Source organism: Palaemon carinicauda, chromosome 7 (assembly GCF_036898095.1).
Source record: "Palaemon carinicauda isolate YSFRI2023 chromosome 7, ASM3689809v2, whole genome shotgun sequence".
Classification (NCBI taxonomy): domain Eukaryota; kingdom Metazoa; phylum Arthropoda; class Malacostraca; order Decapoda; family Palaemonidae; genus Palaemon; species Palaemon carinicauda.
Genome location: NC_090731.1, coordinates 136,427,073 through 136,448,865, shown reverse-complemented (window position 1 = coordinate 136,448,865; position 21,793 = coordinate 136,427,073). Strand labels below are relative to the sequence as shown.

Below are 21,793 nucleotides of genomic sequence, written 5' to 3'. Positions count from 1 at the left end.
GCGTCTAGAGACCATTCCGACTCTATCGGGTTTGTCCGAGATAGAGCATCCGCTGTCACGTTGCGGAATCCTTGTAGGTGAACTGCAGACAGGTGCCACTTCTTCTTCTCCGCCAGACGGAAGATTGGGAGAAGCACCTGATTTATCTGGGGCGATCTTGAGCCCTGGCGATTGAGACAACGAACTACCACCGAGTTGTCTAGGGTTAGACGGATGTGGATCGAGGGCGGCGGGGATAGCTTCTTCAGAGTAAGAAGGACCGCCATGGCCTCCAAGATGTTTATGTGGAACGTCTTGAATAGTGGAGACCAGGTCCCTTGAGCTTGTTTCAGGTGGGAGTGACCTCCCCAGCCCTCCAGTGAGGCATCTGTGTGGATGTTGAGTGATGGAGGGGGGTGTTGGAGAGGAATGGACCTTTTCAGGGCCATTGCTTCCGACCACGGCTTTAGGAGGCGTCGAAGTCTGTCTGGAAGCCGTCTCTTGAGGTCTCTTCGAGCGATGGATGCCGATCGTCTCCAGACTCCCGCGGCATCCTTTAGCTGTGCACGAAGCACTGGGTTTGTCACTGAGGCGAATTGTAGAGAGCCTAGAACTCGTTCCTGCTGTCGTCTTGAAATGCGTTTGGATTTCAGTAGTCGCTTGACAGACCCTGCTATTTCCTTCCTTTTCTTCTGGGGGATGGAAAGGCGGTGTGACTGAAGATTCCAGTGGATTCCCAGCCACTGAAACTTCTGAGCTGGAGAGAGGCGAGATTTCTTCTCGTTGATCTTGAATCCTAGGTGTTCTAGGTACTGGGTAACTTCGTCGCAAGACTTTGTACACTCTTCGGGCGATGGAGCCCAGACTAGCCAGTCGTCGAGGTAGGCCATCACCTGGACGTTTCTTAGGCGGAGCTGTTGTACTATGGCATCCGCCAGCTTTGTGAAGATCCGAGGGGCCACATTGAGGCCGAATGGCATGGCCCGGAAGGCGTAGCTTTTCCTTTGGAGTCGAAATCCTAGGTAGGAGGAAGCGTGATGGTTCATTGGAATGTGCCAATAGGCATCCGCCAGGTCTATAGAGACCGTGTAGGAACCTTGAGGCAGAAGGGTCCTTATTTGTTGAAGCGTCAGCATCTTGAATTTGTTGTTCTCTATGAACTTGTTGAGGGGGGATAAGTCCAGAATGACTCTGAGCTTGTCTGAGTCCTTCTTGGGAACGCAAAACAGTCTCCCTTGGAACCTGGTGGACTTTACCTTCCTTATCACCTTCTTGTTCAAGAGGTCTAGAACATATTCTTCCAGAATGGGGGTCGATTGTTGGAAGAACCGCTGGAAGATTGGGGGTGGATGCACCCAACTCCAGCCTAGACCGTTCTTGATGATGCTGTGTGCCCAAGGATCGAAGGTCCAACGATCCTGGAATTGGCGGAGTCTTCCTCCCACCGGAAGCACTTCATTGCTTCTGGTGTCCCGAGGACTTATTGCCTCGGCCGCTAGCTCCCTTTCCTCCTCTACCTCTGGAGGGACGACGAGAGGCGTCTCTGCTTGCACCCCTGGACGAGCCTCTACCTCTGGCATGAAAGGTAGTGGTTGGCTGTTCAAAGGCAGGGGTGAAGACCGGTGACTGTGACAACACCGGTTGGGGGACCAATTGAAAGGTCTGCTGTGGTTGGGCAACCACTTGGGAGGTAGCGGGTCCCGGAAACTGACGTCTTTGTTGACGTTGCTGGGGTTTCGGTTTCTGAGGTTTCCTCTTAGGCTGAGGTCCATCGTCCTGAGAGGTTTTCCTTTTCCTGGACATGCCCCACTTGTGGAGAAGGTTCCTATTCTCCGTGGCGGCTCTGTCCGTTATTTCCTTGACAAGGTCCGAAGGAAACAGGTGCTTTCCCCAGATGTTGGAGGAAATCAGCCTCCGGGGTTCGTGTTTCACGGTGGCACCGACAAACACGAATTCACGACAGGCTCTACGAGCCTTTATGAAATGGTACAAGTCCTTCATTACCGTCAGTAAGTGGGATTTGGCCAGTACCATGTAGTGATCTGGTACTGCTGTGTCACAGGCCATAACTTCAAGTTGGACTTGATGAGAAAGAGACGCTGCAAGCCTCTCCTTCGTGTCTTGTTCCCGGCGAAGGAGGTGATCATTGAGCTTAGGGAGGTCTTCATTAAACTGACGTCCGGCAACGTCAGGATCAAGCCTACCCACAACGAAAGTATGTTGGACATCTTTCCATTGTCTAGTATCAGGGGGCGTTACGATGGAGAAGGGTCTGCACTCCTCCAGTGCAGGGCAGGGTTTCCCTTCTTCCGCCGCCTTAAGGCATGCAGCCAAGGCCTTTTCCAAAAATGGAAGAACCGCAGTGTCGGGAGCGACATAAGTAGGATGCTTCTTGCTCAAGGCAGGAAGCTTAGAGCAGGTAAAGCCCCTGCTCTTAAATGCGGAGGCTAGCATAGCCTGGGCCTTAGCGAGATCGAACACTATCTCTTCCTTAGGTTCGGTCTCCTCCTTCGAGGCAGGTTCAGAACGAAGCCGGACGTAACAGTCCGGGTAGGCCTCGAAGCTTGGGAAGAATTCCACATCTTCCAACGGGACCGTGCCGATTTTGTCACTAACAAAGATCCTGCCGGTCGCAATAACCATATGCTCTGCATACCTCCATGGGTTGGCATGAGAGCAAGCTGGGAGATCCTTAACCGAGATCTTCTTCGGTTCTCTGGATCCAATCATAGACCTGATGGACTCCTGGTTCTCCTTCAGTCTGTCGTCCATGACAGCTCTAATCAGTCGGATCAGTTCTTGTGTAGAGGAAGAAGGATCCGGGGTCGAGGAGGTAGACGGAATGGACACATCCGTCGGTGTAGGAGTAGGCGGAGGGATGGACGAGGGAGTAGCTCCAATCTCCGACTCGGTGTATTCCACCTTGTCTTCGTCCTCTTCGGCTCCTTGAGCCATAAGCGTCTTCTCCGTGTCTTCCGAGACGTCAGAGATCTGTTCATCCTCTTCGGAATCTAGGCGACACTCGTGCATGGACTGAGCCATGACCACATCAGGTTCCACCGTAATTTGGACAGTTGGGATTGCTTCCTTTGGAACCACTGAATCAGGGGAGGCCTTAGGGAACAGCAGGGACCTCAGTTCTTCGGTGGCCAGGTACGGTCCAGTGGCATTTCTCTGAAAACCACGCACCCACTTGCGCAGTTTCTCACGAGCCACGTCTCTAACCTCCGCTGAGGGAGGGTTATGGAAGGCCTCAACTAGGTAGGCCTGGCAGACCGTACAATCCAGTGGATTCCAGAACTTCCAATCCCCTCTCTTGTCTGAGCAAGGGGCGTGAGTCCTGCACGCCGTATGTCCGTAAAACTGGGAGCGTTTCACGGCACAGTATGCGAAATCGCATTTCATCTGCTCCTCCTGTGGAAGAAAGAGAAAATGAGTATGGGGGAGTCATAGGAATGGCTCTTAAATTAAGTTAATATTAATCATTAATTTTAACTTATAAGGTGTGATGCATAGAGAGTGAAACAGTAAAGGAGAACACGCTCCATGCATCTCGCCCGGCTGGTTACCAAAGGCTTGGTCCTGGGATAATCCAAATGACCGAGATCATTGGATACAGTTTTCTAGGATTCCCATTATATTGGAACTCCATGGAAAGCCAAGGACAAGGTTGGGATCGAATTCATTCGGTTCCCAGATAAGAGCCAGAAGGTCTCATTAAGGGTAACTGCTTCTGGCAACCAGCCGTGCTAAGATGCACATAGCATGCTGGAAATAGAAGAATGCAAAGAGACAGCATGATCACTAATAGAGCAGTACTAGGTACTGATCTTAGAAGCAAAGCAGCTTATCTATTTGCCAGGTAGGGCTATCTTAGTCTTATGATAGCTACAGAGAGGGGGTGCAAGTATTCTTGACGCCTCCGGGGTATCCGGCAAGCCGCCGGCACGCCGGAGCCCGCTCCAGCATAGATTCTGGCATTAGAACAGACAATTTTCAAAAGTCAGTTAGATACCAGGATGGCGGCCGCCGGCACAACGGCGGCACGCCGGCAGGGAGCGGCGGCTCCGGCAGCCAGAGGATGCCGGATTGGTGACTGGGGTAAGGATGGTACAGGTAGTATCGGGTTGCCGGCAGTATATGCCGGCACTCCGGAGATCGACCGGCAAGCGGACGATTAGATAGGAGTAGGAGAGCCGCCGGTAGTAGCCGGCGGCAGCCGGCAGTCCCTCGGAACACGGGGGGCTGGCGGCAAGGGTAGGGAAGTCACCAAGAGGCAGGTATTGCCGGCATAAGAGGCGGCAAGAGACCGGCACCCAGATAGATAGAGAGACAGGGGGAGGGGGGAAGGATGCAGGAAGTACCTTCAGGGTTCCAGGCATCCCTCCCCCTCCCTGAGGGGGAGTACCCATGATAGAGACAGGCTCTATCATCCATATGCAGGGGTCACTAGGGACCGGGAGCAGGTAGCCCAAGGGAGGACTAGGGAACACCCAAGATGGGGGGGGGGGAGACTCCCTTATGCAGAGCTACACTAGGAACTAACCTTATAGGACACTATGAAGGTATATGTACCAGAGCGGACTGCACAAGGAAGCTCGGGTAGCCCTACTCATCCACCCTAAGGAGGAGTTGTAGGACAGGGGACAGATAAGTATAAACTAACCTAAGCATAGGCTAGGCTATACAAGAGATAGGTGGGGAGGGAGAAGAGAGGGGTCTTCCCAGGAAGGGTTTCTGTACCAGAGCGGCCACAAAGGGAAGGGAGGACACTCCCTAACCTAAGATTAGGCTGATCGGCTAAAACGGTGCAAGAGTACAGTTTCAGCAAGGAACAGAGAAACCTTCCTAACCCGACCTAGATCAGGGCTAAAAGTCCTGAACTAGGCAGGGAAGAAGACGTATCGCTATCGCAGGAAAGTCGTAGACTATCCTAGCCATAGAGGTAGGCTAGCCTAACCTCACTCTCAGACGCAATCCTAAAGGGGGTTCATTCCTTTAGGGAGGACTGAGAGGCGATATAATACTCTATTAGACAATGAATCCCTTTACTCAGAAAAGGGATCAAGGCTAATTAGAGGGAATGCCAAGGCAGGGGATGAAGGAAGCATATAGGGGTCCTAAGGTTAGGTTAGGCTAGTAAGAATCACTGACTAGCCTATCCCCTATATGGTCCCTGAAGGCGAAAACATTTGCATCACTAGTCAAAAGTATTGTATAATAATAATGCCACTATCTTCATAACTTAGTCTAGGATCACTGATAATTCATGCATGAACACTTGTATATAGGCTCCTGGCCTGGGGGCTATAGTAGCCGACTGGTATGAGGTCAATCGATGACCGATAAAAAGCGTCTAAACACGAAATAAAAGTTCCTAGCTATGAAGACTAAATAAACTAATGTATTCAATTAGTATATAAGGCCGGAAGCGTTGTTGTGGCTAACTAAATAAGACATGCAAAACAACAACGACGCCATAAAATGGCGGGTCCGGTAGAGGCACAGCTCTGCCACAAAACATCAATTATTTCGCAAAATAATATTTACTTTACGGCCAGAGCTTAATTAAACAATACTGGAACCTTGTACTCAACTTTCCAGAAGAAGGCGAGGCTGAAGGTAACGACATAGCGAAGATGCAAAACGATAAAGTTCACACAAGGGAAAATCCGTCTCAGTAGGGCAGCTACTAAACAAAGGATAAAGACGCTCGTGACGTCATTAGAGCAATGGCGTCCGTTTGTTTACGTCTCGAGTATCAGTAGTAGCCACGAGTGAGATTAGCTGTGGAACGGCTCCCAGCTATTCTCAGCCCTTACACACCGAAGCGTTAACTCTGTTCGGGGTGGAGATAGCTATGTGGCACGACCAGACATGCGTGTCCCCTGTTGTATTACGATGTCTTAAAGGGAAACCTTTGAGATACTCGCTCCAGAAGTTAGAATTCTGTGATAACCTGTGGTTAAATTCTCTGGGAATATCTTAGTAGTCTTATACCCAAGGAAGCTACCAAACAGGAACCTTCCATCAGGACGCCATGGCTTGAGCCCAAAAATAATGTTTATATTGTATTAAATAAATAATGCACATTTTACATATGTTCAGAGATTTTTTGAGTTGAGCGCCATTGTGTTTGAATACTTTTGAATTAAACTCTAAAAATGCTCTGAAAATGTTGTATATTCTTTTGCTTTTGCATGACTAAATAATAGTAAATCTGGAGCACGTTAGCATTGTTTCACGACAATCGGTGAAGTACTAATTTTTAGGTGAGGATACAAAGTGATTTCACGAACACTAAATACAAAATTTCAATTGAATGAAAATCTATAAAAAAAATATAGAGACCAAAATAATTCAATCTAAAAGTTCTCCATTCCAAAAAGGAAGGTTCCGCCTTAAACTTACAATTTATTTTAAGTAAAAATGTCAGTAATAACTGAGATATTAACAATGAACTACAAATCATTCATTTTACCTCATCCATGCGGATCAGAGTATCACTTTAGATACTTAAGGCCCATCCATCTTTCAAATGTTCCGTATTACCGGGGTTAAACTTATTTGATTCGTCATTCTATAAAGCCTACATTTCATTACCGAGTAATACAGTAATATCTCATACACGAAATTAATTCGTTCTGGACTGGCTTTCGTAAATTGATTTTTTCGTGTTGCGAGTTTTTCAAATCCAAATTGCCTAATTTGTTCGAAACTCTACAAAACACCACATTAAATCTTATAATAAAGCTATAGTATAACCACAATGAATTAGTGTACAGCCAAATACAATTGAACCATTCAATATACCTAAACTAACTGTTAATACCTGTAAATTAAGTAGTTATTACAACTATGTAATAATAAATGGATATTACAATACACACATTACAATACTGTACATACAAAATATACAGTACCATATGTACTGTACTATTATAGTTACCCTTATTATAGGCTGCAGCTACATTTTCTTTTGATTAAACCCATTTTCTTCGACTATTTATTTAATGATTAACTATTTTATTCTCGGCCTGGCTAGCAAATCCCTTTTCTTAAAATGAAACATTCTTCGCAAAGCAAGTCAAAAATATTCACATTTCGTTTGGCAGCTTGAAAATTTCGTAAGCAGATTCTTTCGTGAAGAGGTATGATTCTACACAGCTAAATGCTGTATTCAGGGGTAGGATAGTTTGATCTGGCCGTGTATTTTGTTAAATCTAAGTTTATACATAAGCAAAGATTCAAAATATCAAAGCATGTATTCCAGTTATTAAATACAATATTTAGCTAGCTGCACTGGATATGGGCCTAAACAAAATACAAATTCCAACAAATAAGAAAATAGTTTTCCTACATTAAAATGAACAATTTTCTAATGATAATCCTAAATAAAATATGAAGCCTAAACTTACCATACAAGGAGTTTCAGTTTCATTGAGGTATTTTGGGCAAAGATACCCTATTGGACAAGAAGATGACACATAAAAATTTATGCCTATATTTATTCGCATGTGCTTCTCAGAAGGTCCAGCAATCACACACGTTGCAGCTTCATCAACTACCATGTCACTGGAAAATTAATGTTATTTTATTAACCCACACAGCACATGAAATCTTTAATCTTTATATTATGCATGCAGTAGTGACGTCAATTCAACGTAGGGTAAAACCACAACCTAAAAATAAATTTTAGGACTGGGATTAAGGGACCATCGCAACACACAATTCTGGATTCCCATTCGTCATTCAATTGTTTTATGGGGCATGACTTACTAATTTTGCTCAGAATTTTGGAAATTCAGATTATTACATTTTTGCCTATGAAAAAGTATTTCATGTTTTAAATAGTATTTCTAATCAAAATTAGTTTTATTAAAAAAAAGGCCTTTTTATATATTTACGAAACTGCATCCTGTTCCGTAGGCAACCCTTTCCAGACCTATGTACATATTTACTTTGTTTTCAATAATTCCAGGGAAATATTTACTTTAGTATCCTATATACAGTAACAAAAACTTTGCATGATTTCCTGGAAGATCAGTTTTCTTATATTCCTTATGGTATTCATAATTGAAAGTTTTCTGCGAGAATGTTTATAGCATTTCTTTGTCTGCTCATTTATATACAGTATTTAGAATTTATGGTATGATTATACTCAAAAGATGCATAAGCAAAACTTGTTAACTTTGCCAAGAAACCTATGCAGATTAGACTTGATTATGCTAGCCATGTCTCTATCACGTGTGGACGATTAGCATACGTATTTCTAGATTTGCTACTTCTTAGTAAATAGCCCTAAGTATGATTATGATGTCCTTGTGCTCCAAGTGTTGAGGAAAATTACTGTTAAAAGCAAGCCCATACTAAAGTTTATTCAATCAATCTAAAAAACTGTAGCCAGATTTCTCAAAACATGAAAGAAAAATTTCTACTAATTTTCATAGATTGATTGATTTGTGTCATTCTACCATGAAAAGATATGGAATTTCATTGACTATTCCCTACGGAAAAAAATTATATATTGCACATGAAAAATAGTCACCTTTGAAAGTGACTTCTATACACCTGATGAAATATATTTATATAAAAAATTGCTAATAAATTTCCAACGTACGGCTTTTAGAGTACTGTATAACATTCTTCCAAGTGATTTTCAAATTAATGATGTTGGTTGAGAAAAAAGAAAAAATATGAATAGTTTGAAGCAATCCCCAAAAAACATTTTAATGAGGCTGAGTAATAAAAATCTTACAACTATCACAGGTATTGAAAATGGTTAGTAAAAACATTTGAATGTATAATTTGCCATTTGCTTTGGCCCTAATGGAATTACTGTATTCTTGTGATGATTTTTGAAATGTGATTTTCCATTTATGCAAGGCCATGGACTGACCAAATTTTCACATAATTGGGGACCCTATTGTACTAGTCTTATAATAAGTATGATAGTTTAAATATTAAATAAAGTTTAAATGGTAAAGTAAATATAATTCTGTAAATTGATAAAACAAATGTGCATGCATGCCTGCGAGCTAAACAATGTACTTGGAAATGTATTTTATATCTAATGAAAAAGAGGGGTTACTACAAAGAAGGATAAAATGTTGGAAGAAACAGTCAGGTAAAAGAACTTATCCCATAGAGAAATTCACTAAAAAAATTTCAGCTAATATTTTCAAACCAATTATCCCAAAAACCAATAAAAAAAACTACAGTATTCCAAAACAGCAATATTATATGGAGGTATGACCAGTATACAATGTTGAAAACACAGCAGTCCTGAGTAAAATGATTTATCAATTCCACGGAGTTCAATCAAAAGGTAGGATGGAGCATGCACCAGGAATCTTGTGAACAATGACTAACAAGCTCACAGACTGGGAACTCGACAGCGAGTGAAAAAGGCATTTATGATTACCAGGGTAGTGAATCTAAACTAAATTTTATCATTAGTTTAACCTGGCCCCCAATACAAAATATTTTACATTTTCAGGTTAACTAGAGGGTTTTATTCTAAATGTCTAAAGGGCTGTTCGTGAAAATATAACAATAAATAAATATAAATTCTAGAAAATTTCCTTAATCAATTGTTTTTCCACTAAAATCTTAAGCATAATTTTATAAAAAAGTACAATACATACAATATCAGGAGTAGGCTAGGACATATAACCATCAGTCATTAGGAACAATCATGCATTTAGTTTTCAGCTTCATGAGTCAAAAGTATGGTATATTTTAGTACATTGCTTGTGTTCATAATGAGAACTCAAATGATTTCAGAGGAACAAACGCTAGCAATTCCTCATACCTGACCTACTCAATCTCATTTCAAGTAAATCTATGCCCTCATTAGGATTGCTAAAAAATTACATTCTGCATAATTTATATTTCATTTCTTAAGTTTATTAGGGGTTATAAATTCATATAGAATATTTCAAAAGGAGGTTTGGCTTAAAAGATGACAAATTTGGAGATAATTTGTATTTTCCCTACCTAATACAAACCTGTAGTTAGTTATTTGGATATTCTTTCAGCAAAGCTAGAAAGTAGCCAGTAGACTTGAAGTGCGAGGTGGCAACCCTGCCTAACTGCTTGAGCTAGTAGGCCAGGGGTGGCTGGGGGTTACCCAGCAACTTCTATATATACTCTCACAGCTGTGAGCTACGTAACTTTTCATTGCAGGCAGGACTTCTGGGGGACAAGGAATGATGGGTCATTTTATATAAATAACTACAGGTTTGTGTAAGTTAGGTCATTTGTTCCCATACTAACAAACCTTCCGTTATTCATTTGGATGACTTGCTCTTAGGAGGGTGGAAGTCCTAATTTTGGCAATGACACTGACCTGGTTTTACCTAGTACAGTATATGACTATAGTCTAGAGAAAATTAACACCTCGGTAAAATATACAAAGCGAGTATAATAGCGGCCTGAGCAATTCAATGTAACGAGTGTGTCGTCTCTTATGAACACATTCCGAGTTTATATAAGAACAGCAAGAAGTTTCCCATTGCTTAACTCGCAGAAAACAATGGGGACATGGACAGTATATAAATTTATGACATACTAGGCTACACAAGGGAACAGATAATTACCAGCAGAGGTTGAAGCCAGCTTGCAGGGGGATCCATGGTGCTGGACCTCAAGGGAGGGGAAGATGAAGAAAGGAAAAGCCAGACACCCATTCATCCAAGTCTTAACCCAGTCAACCAATGCCCTCAACAAACTGCTATTTGTCCATCAAGGAGCCTGAGGTATTTACAAAACTTGTGAGCAGCCACCACAGGACCAATACTTTAAGTATCAAGCCTCCTATGGGTCATGTCTTTTAGATAACGGGCTGTGAAGGCATTTTGTCTCTTCCACACACAAGCTTGTAGTACTTGCAACACTGAAAAATTGCGTTAAAATGCCAAGGACGTACTAATGCCCCAGATATCATGGGCTCTAGATAGTTGAGCCAGAGGAGGATCAGGAGCAAAGGCTCTTTTGATCACCTGGCAAAGCCAGGAGGAGACAGTGTTCTTAGTGATCCTCCTCTTTACCCTACCAGAGCTAACCAACAGAGGTTAGTCCTGGCTGTGTTGCTGCAGTGTGATCAAGATAGTATCTCAAACTCCTCACTTGGCATAGTAACAACTGATCTGGGTCATTGGTTACTGAAGAGAGACTTATCTGAAAGAGATCGAATCTAGGGTCCAGTAGCCCCATTTTGAGTCTTGGCAATAAACTCGGGGCCGAAGTCGAGTGTCACTTCCCCCATCCCCTTGAATGGGTGATGTCATACGATAGGCCATGTAGTTCAGACTTTTATGAGGCTGAAGCAAGCAGGAATGCAGTCTTCAAAGTGAGGTTTCGGCGAGTTGCATGGGGTAGTGGTTTGTGGCGAGGTCATTTAAAGGATGTCAAAATGCAAACCACGTTCCAAGGAGGCGGCCTTATATCTGACTGAGGGTAAGTGATCTCAAAACTCCGTATGAGTAAAGTAAGCTCCAACGAAGAGGAAATGTCAACTCCTAATAGCTCAAAGGCTAGGCTCAAGGCTGAGCGATAGCCTTTCACTGGCGAGACTGAAAGAAGCTTTACCTCCCGAAGGTACACAAGGAACTCCGCTATTACTGATATATTACTGATATAGAGGCATCAAGGAGAGAGATTCCTTCAACGGCATCAACCACAGAAAAGACTCCACTATGCCTGGGGGACCAGGGCTGAGGACTTACGCAAGTAGCCGGACATTCTTTCCTTAACTTGTCGTGAAAAGCCCTTCTGAGATAGAAGACGCTGGATAGTCTCCAAGCGTGAAGTAGAAGCCACTGCACGGTTCTGTGAAAGTTAGCGTGTGGTTGTTTGAGTAGATATGGTCGTAGAGGAAGCTCTATCTGTAGATCTACAAGAAGTTGCAGGAGGTCCAGAAACCACTCTGCATGATGCCATAGCGGAGCTACAAGGCTCATCATTAGATCTTTGGAAGCTCTGGACTTGTGAGGGTCTTCTCATCAGACAGAATGGGGGTAAAGGCGTACACATCTATGTTGTCCCACCGTTGTTGAAATGCATCCTACCATAGAGCCTGAGGGTCCAGACTGAGAACAGTACAGCGGAAGCTTGCTGTTCAGAAATGTTGCGAACTGGTCTACAGTTGGAGAACCCCAAAAGTCAGGACTTTGTTGGCTATCTGATGATTCGAATACCATTCGGAGCCTACTATCAGAGTCACTCTGCTCAAATTGTCTGCAAGTACATTCCTCTTGCCTGGAATGAAACGAGCCGATACGGTCACCGAATATTGTTCTCACCAACAGAGGATCTTTACTGTAAGATGGCATAGAGGCTGCGAAAAGTGCGAAAAGGTACCACCTTGTTTATGTAAGCAACTACTGTAGTAAAATCATCAACACCAAAGTGACCTGCCAGCAACTATTGGAACTGATAAAAGCTAGTTATGCTGCTCTCATCTCTTAAGAGATTTATGTGCTGGTACCTTTCTGACTGACCAAAGGCCGGAGATCATGTGACGCAACAAGCGAGGCCCCCCACAATTCTTTTGATGCACCTGTGAAAAGCATATAGTCCAGATTAAGGACAAGGTCATCCTGACCTCTGCAAAGGTTTTTGTCTGCCATCCACCAACTTATGTCCGTTAACTGTTCCCGAGTAATAGGAACTAAAATCCGGTGGATCCAAGTGTTGGTTCCACACTGCCTTTAGCTGCCATTGCAGGGATCTTATCCTGAGGCAGCTGTTTGGAACTAGACAGAGGAGAGGGGTTAGATGACCTAGCAGACTCAACCAATGAGAGGCTGGAAGAACTTACTTTCCAAGGAAGGGTGAAGCCACTTCTCTCAATCTGTGTACGGTCTCGTCTGATGGGTAGACTTTCTCTTGGACAGTGTCTATTATCACACCGAGGTATACCAGTCTTTGTGAAGGTAGCAGTAATGACAGATTTATCAGGACCCCCAGATCCTGCCATAACTCAAGAAGCATGTCTCGGCGACGAAGTTCTTCTCCGAGTCTACCAGGTTTAGCCAGTCGTCCAGGTACCTGAGGAGACTAATGCCGTTCTTGTGAGCCCATCTTGACACTAAGGCGAACACTCTGGTTAGGACCTGAGGAGCTGTCGCAAGACTGAAGCACAAAACCTTGAACTGGTATATTATGTCCTCATGTATGAACCTTAAATACATCCTTAAAAACGGATGGATTGGGATCTGGAAGTATGCCTTGTTTAGATCCAGTGTGCACATGGTCGAACCCCCTGAATGACTGTGTCTGCTGTCTCCATTCTTAACAGTCAGTTGAACAAACTTGTTCAGAGGGGGGAGATCGATGACTGGTCTCCAGCCTCAGTCGCCTTTTCCACTAGAATAATTCTACTATAAAAGCCTGGGGACCAGCTTGCAACTTCTTAGAGAGCACCTTGACGGGCCCATTCCCTTGCGGATCCCTTCACATAGAAGCTTAGATGTACTGGATCCCAAGTCAGAGGAGGGAGAGATTGAATGAACGCGACGTGATACCCTAAGGCAATCACTTAGACCGTCCAGGGATCTGCCCCGTGGAACTGGCACCTCTGCCAGAGGCGTTGCAGGCATTCTCCCACGGGTGGCAGGTGAAGAGAAATGCCAGTTTAGTGGTAGTGACCACCTCAGCTACTGCCCTTTGCTCCCTTCTTTCCTCTAAAGGACTTATTCCCTTTCTGGCCTTTGGACTGAAAGCTGCTTAGACATCTTAATAGTTCCTGAGGACCTAGAGCAGTGGTTCTCAACCTGTTTTTCAGGTGACCCCAATCATGCACCTAAAGCAATGACCGCGACCCTACTAGTTTAGTTGTATATGTATTATTTTTTGGGCTCAGCCATGTCGTCTTGACGGAAGGTTCTTTTAGGAAGCTTTCTAAGGGATATTTGGCTACAGTGATACTCCCAGAGAATTGACCACAGGTTTCCAGAATTCTAACTCGTGGTGCAAGCATCCTTAATATAATTCTTAAGGATATCGCATAATATCGGGGAATGTGTTTCTTGATACGACACATAGCAATCTTCAACCCGAATAGAGTTTTCACTTTGAGGGGGAAGAGTGGCGAAATTGAAGGTTACCCGGTGGATTCCCTCCCCGTACCACCACAGCGAACTATTCCTTTTGTTGTAGCAAATTAGCACGGTGTTCTCCCACTTGCTCTCGGTGTTGTAACTTTTCATAAAGGATTATTACAATGCAATCTCTAGCATCTTCATCCTCTGGAAAGGCGAGTATTTAATTTTTCCTGTGTATAATTTTTGGGTCCCTTCTCACAGTTAAATTGGCATAATTTAGATGTGTTTAGTGGAGCAGAGCCAGCAACGGAGAAACATCGGACAGTGACCTGTCACTTAAACAACTAAGGGCGAAGATCACCTACTTTATTCGCAGAGCGGATCCTGACAGTACACCCGCAGGTCATGATCCTAGGAAAGTCGCCTCTTCCCTAAATTTTTTCCAAGCTATGGATTTCGAGAGCCTCCGTTCGTTCACAGGCTGGAAATCCTCCAGAGTGTTTTTTAAACACTATGCGAAGCAGGTGAACGAAGTCAAGAGATTCGTGGTAGCCGCAGGTAGTGTATTAAAACCTGCCATTTAGTGCTGCATAGAACAGTTATTTCGGGACTAACTCGATGGGTGCCTGTGTTGACCATAGTGCGATACAGTGATTTCAGGTGACATTTAGTGTCACAAAAGACTGTTCTTCCACAAGGTGAAGTGACACCCTAACACGTGTGCCACATGTTTATTGGACATAAGTGTATTATGACTTTCAAAAGACTAGTTCCCCTGGAACTCATGTGTGTATAGGCAAGTTTTTCCCTTTCAGATTCCACATCTTCTTTTTCAGTCCTTAGTCTATGTTTGCTAATCAATAATTTTGTTGTAAATTATTTACCTTATTTTATTATATTGCAAATTTTCTTGAATAAAATAGAAAATTTCGTTATCATATGCGTCTTATTTTGCCCTTCCATATGAAATAAACTACTGTTACAGAGTTTTAATGCCCTAATTATTCTTTATTATATTCATGTATATTACTGTTTGAGATATGCTCACCAAAGCAAGTGAAATAATGGTTCCTACCCAAATATTTAACTTTCCTGATCTGTCCACGAGACCGGCACGATCCTCGCCTCCAGGTGAGTGTATCTTCATCAGGGTACTTCAGATGTTCCTCTTGTCCAAACAGGACCTCCCTGCCAGGGGGGCAGGAAGCCATGTCATAGTTTATGCCACTGGTAGTGACATGTAACGGAGATGTCACGGTCTCTAAAGTCATCAGACCAAAGGAATATTGTCAGAAGTAGAAGGCACTTTTGAAACTCTGAAAAACCACGATACACTAATTCTCTAGTACACTTCCATCAGGACGTCATGGCTTGAGGCCAAAAAAAGGATTTTTCGCTTCTATTTTTGGGCGAGATGGCCATGACGTCCAGATGGACCCGCCCTATTGTTTCTATTCTGGCCTGTCAGGCCCCTCCCTTTCTTATTGCATCATGGAGGTTGACAGAAACGCTAGATAGGAATGAAGCGGGCGGGATGAGACGTCAGTCAAGATGGCGGACAGCTATGGCTGCCGTTGTTTACGTCGCGAGGTACAGTAACAGTAACTCAGGAGAATAACTTTGTAACGGCTCCTCCAGTAACTTGCCACCTTATCGCCCTCGAAGCGTAAACGCTATGTGGGGTGCAGATAGCCATGTGGCGTGTCAAGCATACATCCCCTGTTGACATCCTAAAGGGAAATCTTTAGGGTACTCTTGCCAGAAGTTAGAATTCTGTGAAACCTTTAGTTTAATTCTCTTGGAATATCTACTGTAGTCATATATACCCTCAGTTAGATACTGAAGGAACCTTCCATCAGGATGTGATGGCTATCTCACCCAAAAATAGATTTTTCGCTTCGCTCAAAATCAGTTATTTAGTTAGTAGTAAGACGTCCCCGGTATTTAGCTATAATGAAATTCTAGCTATTTAGACAAATTTTACTAGAAGATAAGATTTACACATGTAATATTTCCTCTCCTGATAAAACGTTTCAATCGTATACGTTAGGGCCTCGGTGGTATTAGCGTAGCCGAGATCCCGACTCCAGTTAGGCTAGCCCAATGCGTTTTAGTATACTTTAGTAACGTTATCCCCGTTTATCCTCTCGTATCATATTATTAATTCAATAGGAGATAGATATCTCCTAGAATTACTATCATAATTCAATACTCGTCTCTTTTAGAGAAATGAGGAAAAACCCATCCTTCCCCCTGAGTGCCGCCATAGGCGGCAACCCTATCTTTCGTCTTTCCATAGAGAAGTGTACTCCGGGTTTACTGCGATAGTGTTTCTGTCCATCCTCTTTGCCGGTGAGTAACTCTGCTTTGAAATACACCAGTAACTCAGGGTATTCAGTCTTGTTGCCGGCAACGCTACTGATGGGGGATTAATCCTTCCCCTGCCGGTTACACTGTTGCCGGCATAGGAAGCCCGGCTTCCCTAGTCCACAACCGAAAGTGGTGGTACAATTGCTCAAGAGTTTCAATGGTTAGGAATCCATTGGAACTTGCAATCACACCGCCTCTCTATTCCACCGAAGAAGAGGAGAGAGATTGCGGGTTCTGTCAAGAGACTACTGAAATCCAACAAGATTTCAAGACGCCAACAGGAAAGAGTACTGGGTTCTCTCCAGTTCGCAGCAGTAACATACCCAGTGCTGAAAGCACAACTGAAGGATGCGTCAGGAGTCTGGAGAAGATACGCATCAAATGCTCTTTAAGAGATCAACAGATATCGACACTGACCTTACTGCGATCGCTTCTGAGGCCGTGGTCAAAGGTCAAGAGCCTAGCAAGGACAATTCCCTTACAACCACCTCAACCGTCAGTAGTCATCCACACCGATGCCTCACCGGAAGGATGGGGAGGCCATTCCCATCAAAGGAAAGTACAAGGGAACTGGTCACACCAATTCAAGACCTTTCACATCAACATTCTGGAAGCCATGGCAGTCTTCCTAACATTGAAGAAACTATCCCCTCACAGATCAGCCCACATAAAGTTGGTCTTGAACATTGAGGCGATAGTGAAATGTCTGAACCGACAGGGCTTGCGATCACCCTACATCAATCACGTGATGTTGGCCATCTTTCACTTGGCAAGAAAAGATGGCACTATCACCAGTTCACCTACAAGGGTTCTGCAAGGTGACGGCAGCCGCTCTATCCAGGCGAAAACCGATAGTCAGAATGGTCCCTAGACGCAGCCTCATTCTCCTTCATCTTGAAAAAAGTCCCAGAACTGCAGATCGACCTCTTCGCACAGAGCGACAACAAGAAACTACCTCGATATGTGGCCGCATACGAGGACCCTCGGGCCGAAGCGATGGACGCTATGTCCCTTAATTGGAACAGATGGAACCATATCTATCTGTTCCCTCCAACAAATCTCCTGCTGAAGGTCCTCAAGCTGAGATCCCTCAATGGGACAGCAGCAGTAGTGGGCCCAAAATGGCCCAAGAGCATTTGGTTCCTGCTAGTGATAGAACTGAAGCTGAGGCTGTTTCCTCTACCGAATCCAGTTCTATCCCAACTGGTTCAGAAGTCGACTGTCAATGCTTCATCATTGAGAACCCAAAACCTACATCTCATGATTTTCTTGCCTTAGCAGCCAAGTAAAGGTTTGGGATCTCAAAAGACAACATAGACTTTATAGATGAATACAAGTCAAAGTCAACCAGAAGACAATATGAATCGTATTGGAAGAAGTGGGTCTGCTTTGCCAAAGCAAACAGACCGGCAGAAATCTTGATAGACTTCTGCCTTTCCTTCTTCATCCACCTTCATGAGCAAGGCCTGGCTTCCACCACGATAACTACGTGTAAGGCAGCTTTGACTAGACCTTTTCTCTACGCCTTCCAGGTGGACCTGTCGAATGAAATCTTCAATAAGATTCCGAAGGCATGCGCTAGACTTAAACCAGCAACCCCTCCATAGCCCATCTCATGGTCCCTGGACAAAGTCTTGCACTACGCTTCAAACTTGAACAACTAAGATTGTACCCTAAAGGATCTAACACAGAAAGTGATATTCTTATTCGCTATAGCCTCGGGCTAGAGTTAGTGAAATAGAGGCCCTATCTAGAAACGAAGGCCATATTCAGTTCACAGAAGAAGAACAATCTCTTTCCTGATCCTGCCTTTCGCGCCAAAAACGAGCTGCCAACCAAAAGGTGGGGTCCTTGGAGAATCTGCCCTCTGAAGGAAGATGTCACTATGTCCAGTACAGTGTCTTAAGGTCTATCTTCGAAGAACTTCAGACTTCAAGGAAGGACAGCTCTTCCTGGGCGAAACCTCAGGGTCAAACTTATCCCCAAAACAACAGAGGGCAAAACTCACCTACTTTATTCACAGAGTGGATTCTGACAGTACACCCGCAGGTCACAATCCTAGTAAAGTTGCTTCCTCGCTGAACTTCTTTCAGCATATGGACTATACGGGGTGGAAATCCTCTAGTCTTTTCTATAAACATTGAGCGAAGCAAGTTCATGAAATGAAACACTTTTGGTGGCGGCAGGTAATGTTATAAAGTCATCTAGTGCTGCTATGAACAGTGAACTGTTTGGGACTTAACAGTACACGGGGTGAGCAGGTATTAGCATCTTTTAGTGTAATACCCATAAGTGGAGATCACTATAGAGAATCTCTGACTGTTCTATATGGGTGTAGAATCTAACCAATAACACCAGTGCCGTGTGAACATTCGTACACAGTGTTAAAACATATCCAACATCTAAGTGAAATCAATCAAATAATTTCACAATACAGTACTGAGTGGCACATGTGATTAACCCATATAATTATTAATTTCGTCCCTTACAGGTTACAAATATATATATACCTCTAAAATGTTGAATTGTTAAAAGATTCTATTTATGATACATTCGTTGTTGTATTTACATTTGTCTGTACAAATAAATACATAAAATGTATCTGCGTCTTATTCGCCCTGCATGAAATCTAATAAATATTCAAGAGCATTTTATTTTCCAAAAAATAAATACACTTGTCAGTACACCTCTGTAAGAACAGCCCGGTAATTACTTAAAAGTTCCACCTTGTTCCTACGAAATACAACTTTGACGCTTTATAGTCTGTATCGACAATTTCCCTGCAGGGGGCAGGAAGCCTTAAGTTAGTTCCAAACTTAGTGGATATGACAAATAACGGTAATGTCATATATATAATATATATATATCTGGTCTGGGAGACCATATAAGGATCCGAGTCAAAGTAAAGATATAGTATTGTCAAGTAATTCTCTGGTAAACTCACATTCAGGACGACATGGCTGAGCCCAAAAATGGATTTTTTGCAAAGTAAAAAATCTATTTTTGGGTGATATGGCCATGTCGTCCTGATGGACCCTCCCTCCTTTCTAAAAAGGAATATACATCTATGTAACAAAATCCCCACCTGAAACTACTCTATCTGTAGCGATCCATGCTTAATTGCAACAAGGAATAGATAGCTATGGTGGTACGGGGAGGGAATCCACCGGGTAACATTGATAACGGCTCCCCTTCAATTTCGCCACCCTTCCCCCCCAAAGCTTAAAGTCCATTCGGGGTGAAGATTGCTGTGTGTCATATCAAGAAATACGTCCCCTGATATTATGCGACATCCTTAAGAGTTATAATAAGGATACTCGCGCCAGGAGTTAGAATTCTGGAGACCTGTGTCATTTCTCTGGGAGTACCACTGTAGCCAAATATCCCTTAGAAAGCTGCCTAAAGGAACCTTCCATCAGGACGACATGGCCATATCACCCAAAAATAGATTTTTCGCTTTGCTCAAAATCAGTTATAAATTATTAGTTGTTGCCTGTTAAAGTAAGGGACAGGGAATATCCTTCTATAAGAGGTATTATAATGTTGGAAAAGACAAAATTAACATCATTAAATTTTATTATAGCATTAAAAATTTCAAGGCTTAATATTGATCAAAAACCTCACTTCTGGTAGCCTATAATATTTTGTCACGTTCCACAAAAACAAACTATAAGTATAAATGTTTCCTGTTAAATGGTAAACTGATTTTAATGGGAGCCTTGGGCCTGGATCATGCTGCTAAGTTCTATATTCGTGGTTGTCTTAGAAAGTGCTACCCTCAAATCATGTTCTGTTTCTTGTTTTGATGGCAGTCGAATTACAAATCAGACAAAAGATGATGTTTGGTACAGTCTGCCATGAAGGAGGAGGGGAAGGGGCCAAGGAGAGAAGAGGGGATGGGGGCCAAGGAAAGAAACTAGGAGGGGGACAAGGAAAGAGAAGGATGGTTGAGAGAATAGGAAAGGGGGATGGAGAAAAGGAAAGATGACAAGGAGGAATAAAGAAAGAGGGTAGGTAGCAAGTAACATGGAGGTGGTGGTGTAGAGAGGAGGTCAAGTTAGGAGTAACAAGAAAATAGGTGTAATATATTTGCAAATCGCAGTAAAAATGAAGCAGAAAATGAAAAAATCAATAATATACAGCACTAAATCTAGCCAAAACAACAACCTCAAAAACCAACCATATATAATACTCCAAATCTCTGAACAACCGCCAAAACAAAAACCTCAAAAACCAAAGACATAGAATCCTTCAAATCTCTAAACTGCCAAAACAACAACCTCAAAAACCAGTGACAAAATCCTCCAAATCATAAACAACCGCCAAACCAACGACCTTTTCGACCTAGTGACCAGTGCTGCAGACGCGCCAACTTCAAAAGAACAAACAAATAAAATAACATCTAATAACACAAATGATATAAGTAAAACAACACAAATGCACAAGAGGTAAATGAAAAGGAAGGGGAGGAATAAAGAGGAGAGGAAGGGGAGGTGGCAAGGAAATAACGAAGAGGGGGGGAGGGAGGCCAGAGGGAGGAGGAGGGGAGGGGTAAAACAGAAGCAGGAGGAGAGGAGGGGAGGGGTAAAACAGAAGCAGGAGGAGAGGAGGGGAGGGGTAAAACAGAAGCAGGAGGAGAGGAGGGGAGGGGTAAAACAGAAGCAGGAGGAGAGGAGGGGAGGGGTAAAACAGAAGTAGGAGGAGAGGAGGGGAGGGGTAAAACAGAAGCAGGAGGAGAGGAGGGGAGGGGTAAAACAGAAGCAGGAGGAGAGGAGGGGAGGGGTAAAACAGAAGCAGGAGGAGAGGAGGGGAGGGGTAAAACAGAAGCAGGAGAAGGGGGGGAGGGGTAAAACAGAAGCAGGAGAAGGGGGGAGGGGTAAAACAGAAGCAGGAGAAGGGGGGAGGGGTAAAATAGAAGCAGAAGAGGGGGGAGAGGTAAAACAGAAGCAGAAGAGGGGGGAGAGGTAAAACAGAAGCAGGAGAAGAGGGGGGAGGGGTAAAACAGAAGCAGAAACAGAGGAGAAGGGGCGTAGAAAGACAGGGAAGGGGGAAGAAAAGCAAGGAAAGGGTGGCGAGGGGAAAGAGGAAAATGTAGGAGGGGGCATGAAAAGTGGCCCCTCCTCCTTCCCAGGCCCCTCTGCATCTCTTCCTCTTCCCTTGCCCATCTCTTTAAATATGGTGGGGGGTACCATGCAGTTTTAGAAGCCTTAATTATGAACACTGTGATACTGTAGGCTATCATCCACTGACATACTGCGGTGCAATACTTCGTCAGCAAGGGAAGTAGTTTCTATTGTCGGCATGCCATTTTTTCGCGAGTAATTAAGAATTTTAAAGAAACAAAGACTGAGTACAACTCATGCAGCACATTTGAAATCACTATACACTTATAAATG

General features: G+C 43.6%; 1 protein-coding gene across 1 annotated transcript in view; it reads right to left on the bottom strand.

Annotated features, from left to right (window-relative positions):
- The window catches only part of ndl (serine protease nudel), a 277,009-nt gene that overhangs the window by 94,921 nt on the left and 160,295 nt on the right, over window positions 1-21,793 (bottom strand). The window contains exon 20 of the mRNA XM_068376910.1: window positions 7,398-7,554. Coding sequence (XP_068233011.1) covers window positions 7,398-7,554 — 157 coding nt within the window. The remainder of the gene's footprint in view (window positions 1-7,397; window positions 7,555-21,793) is intronic.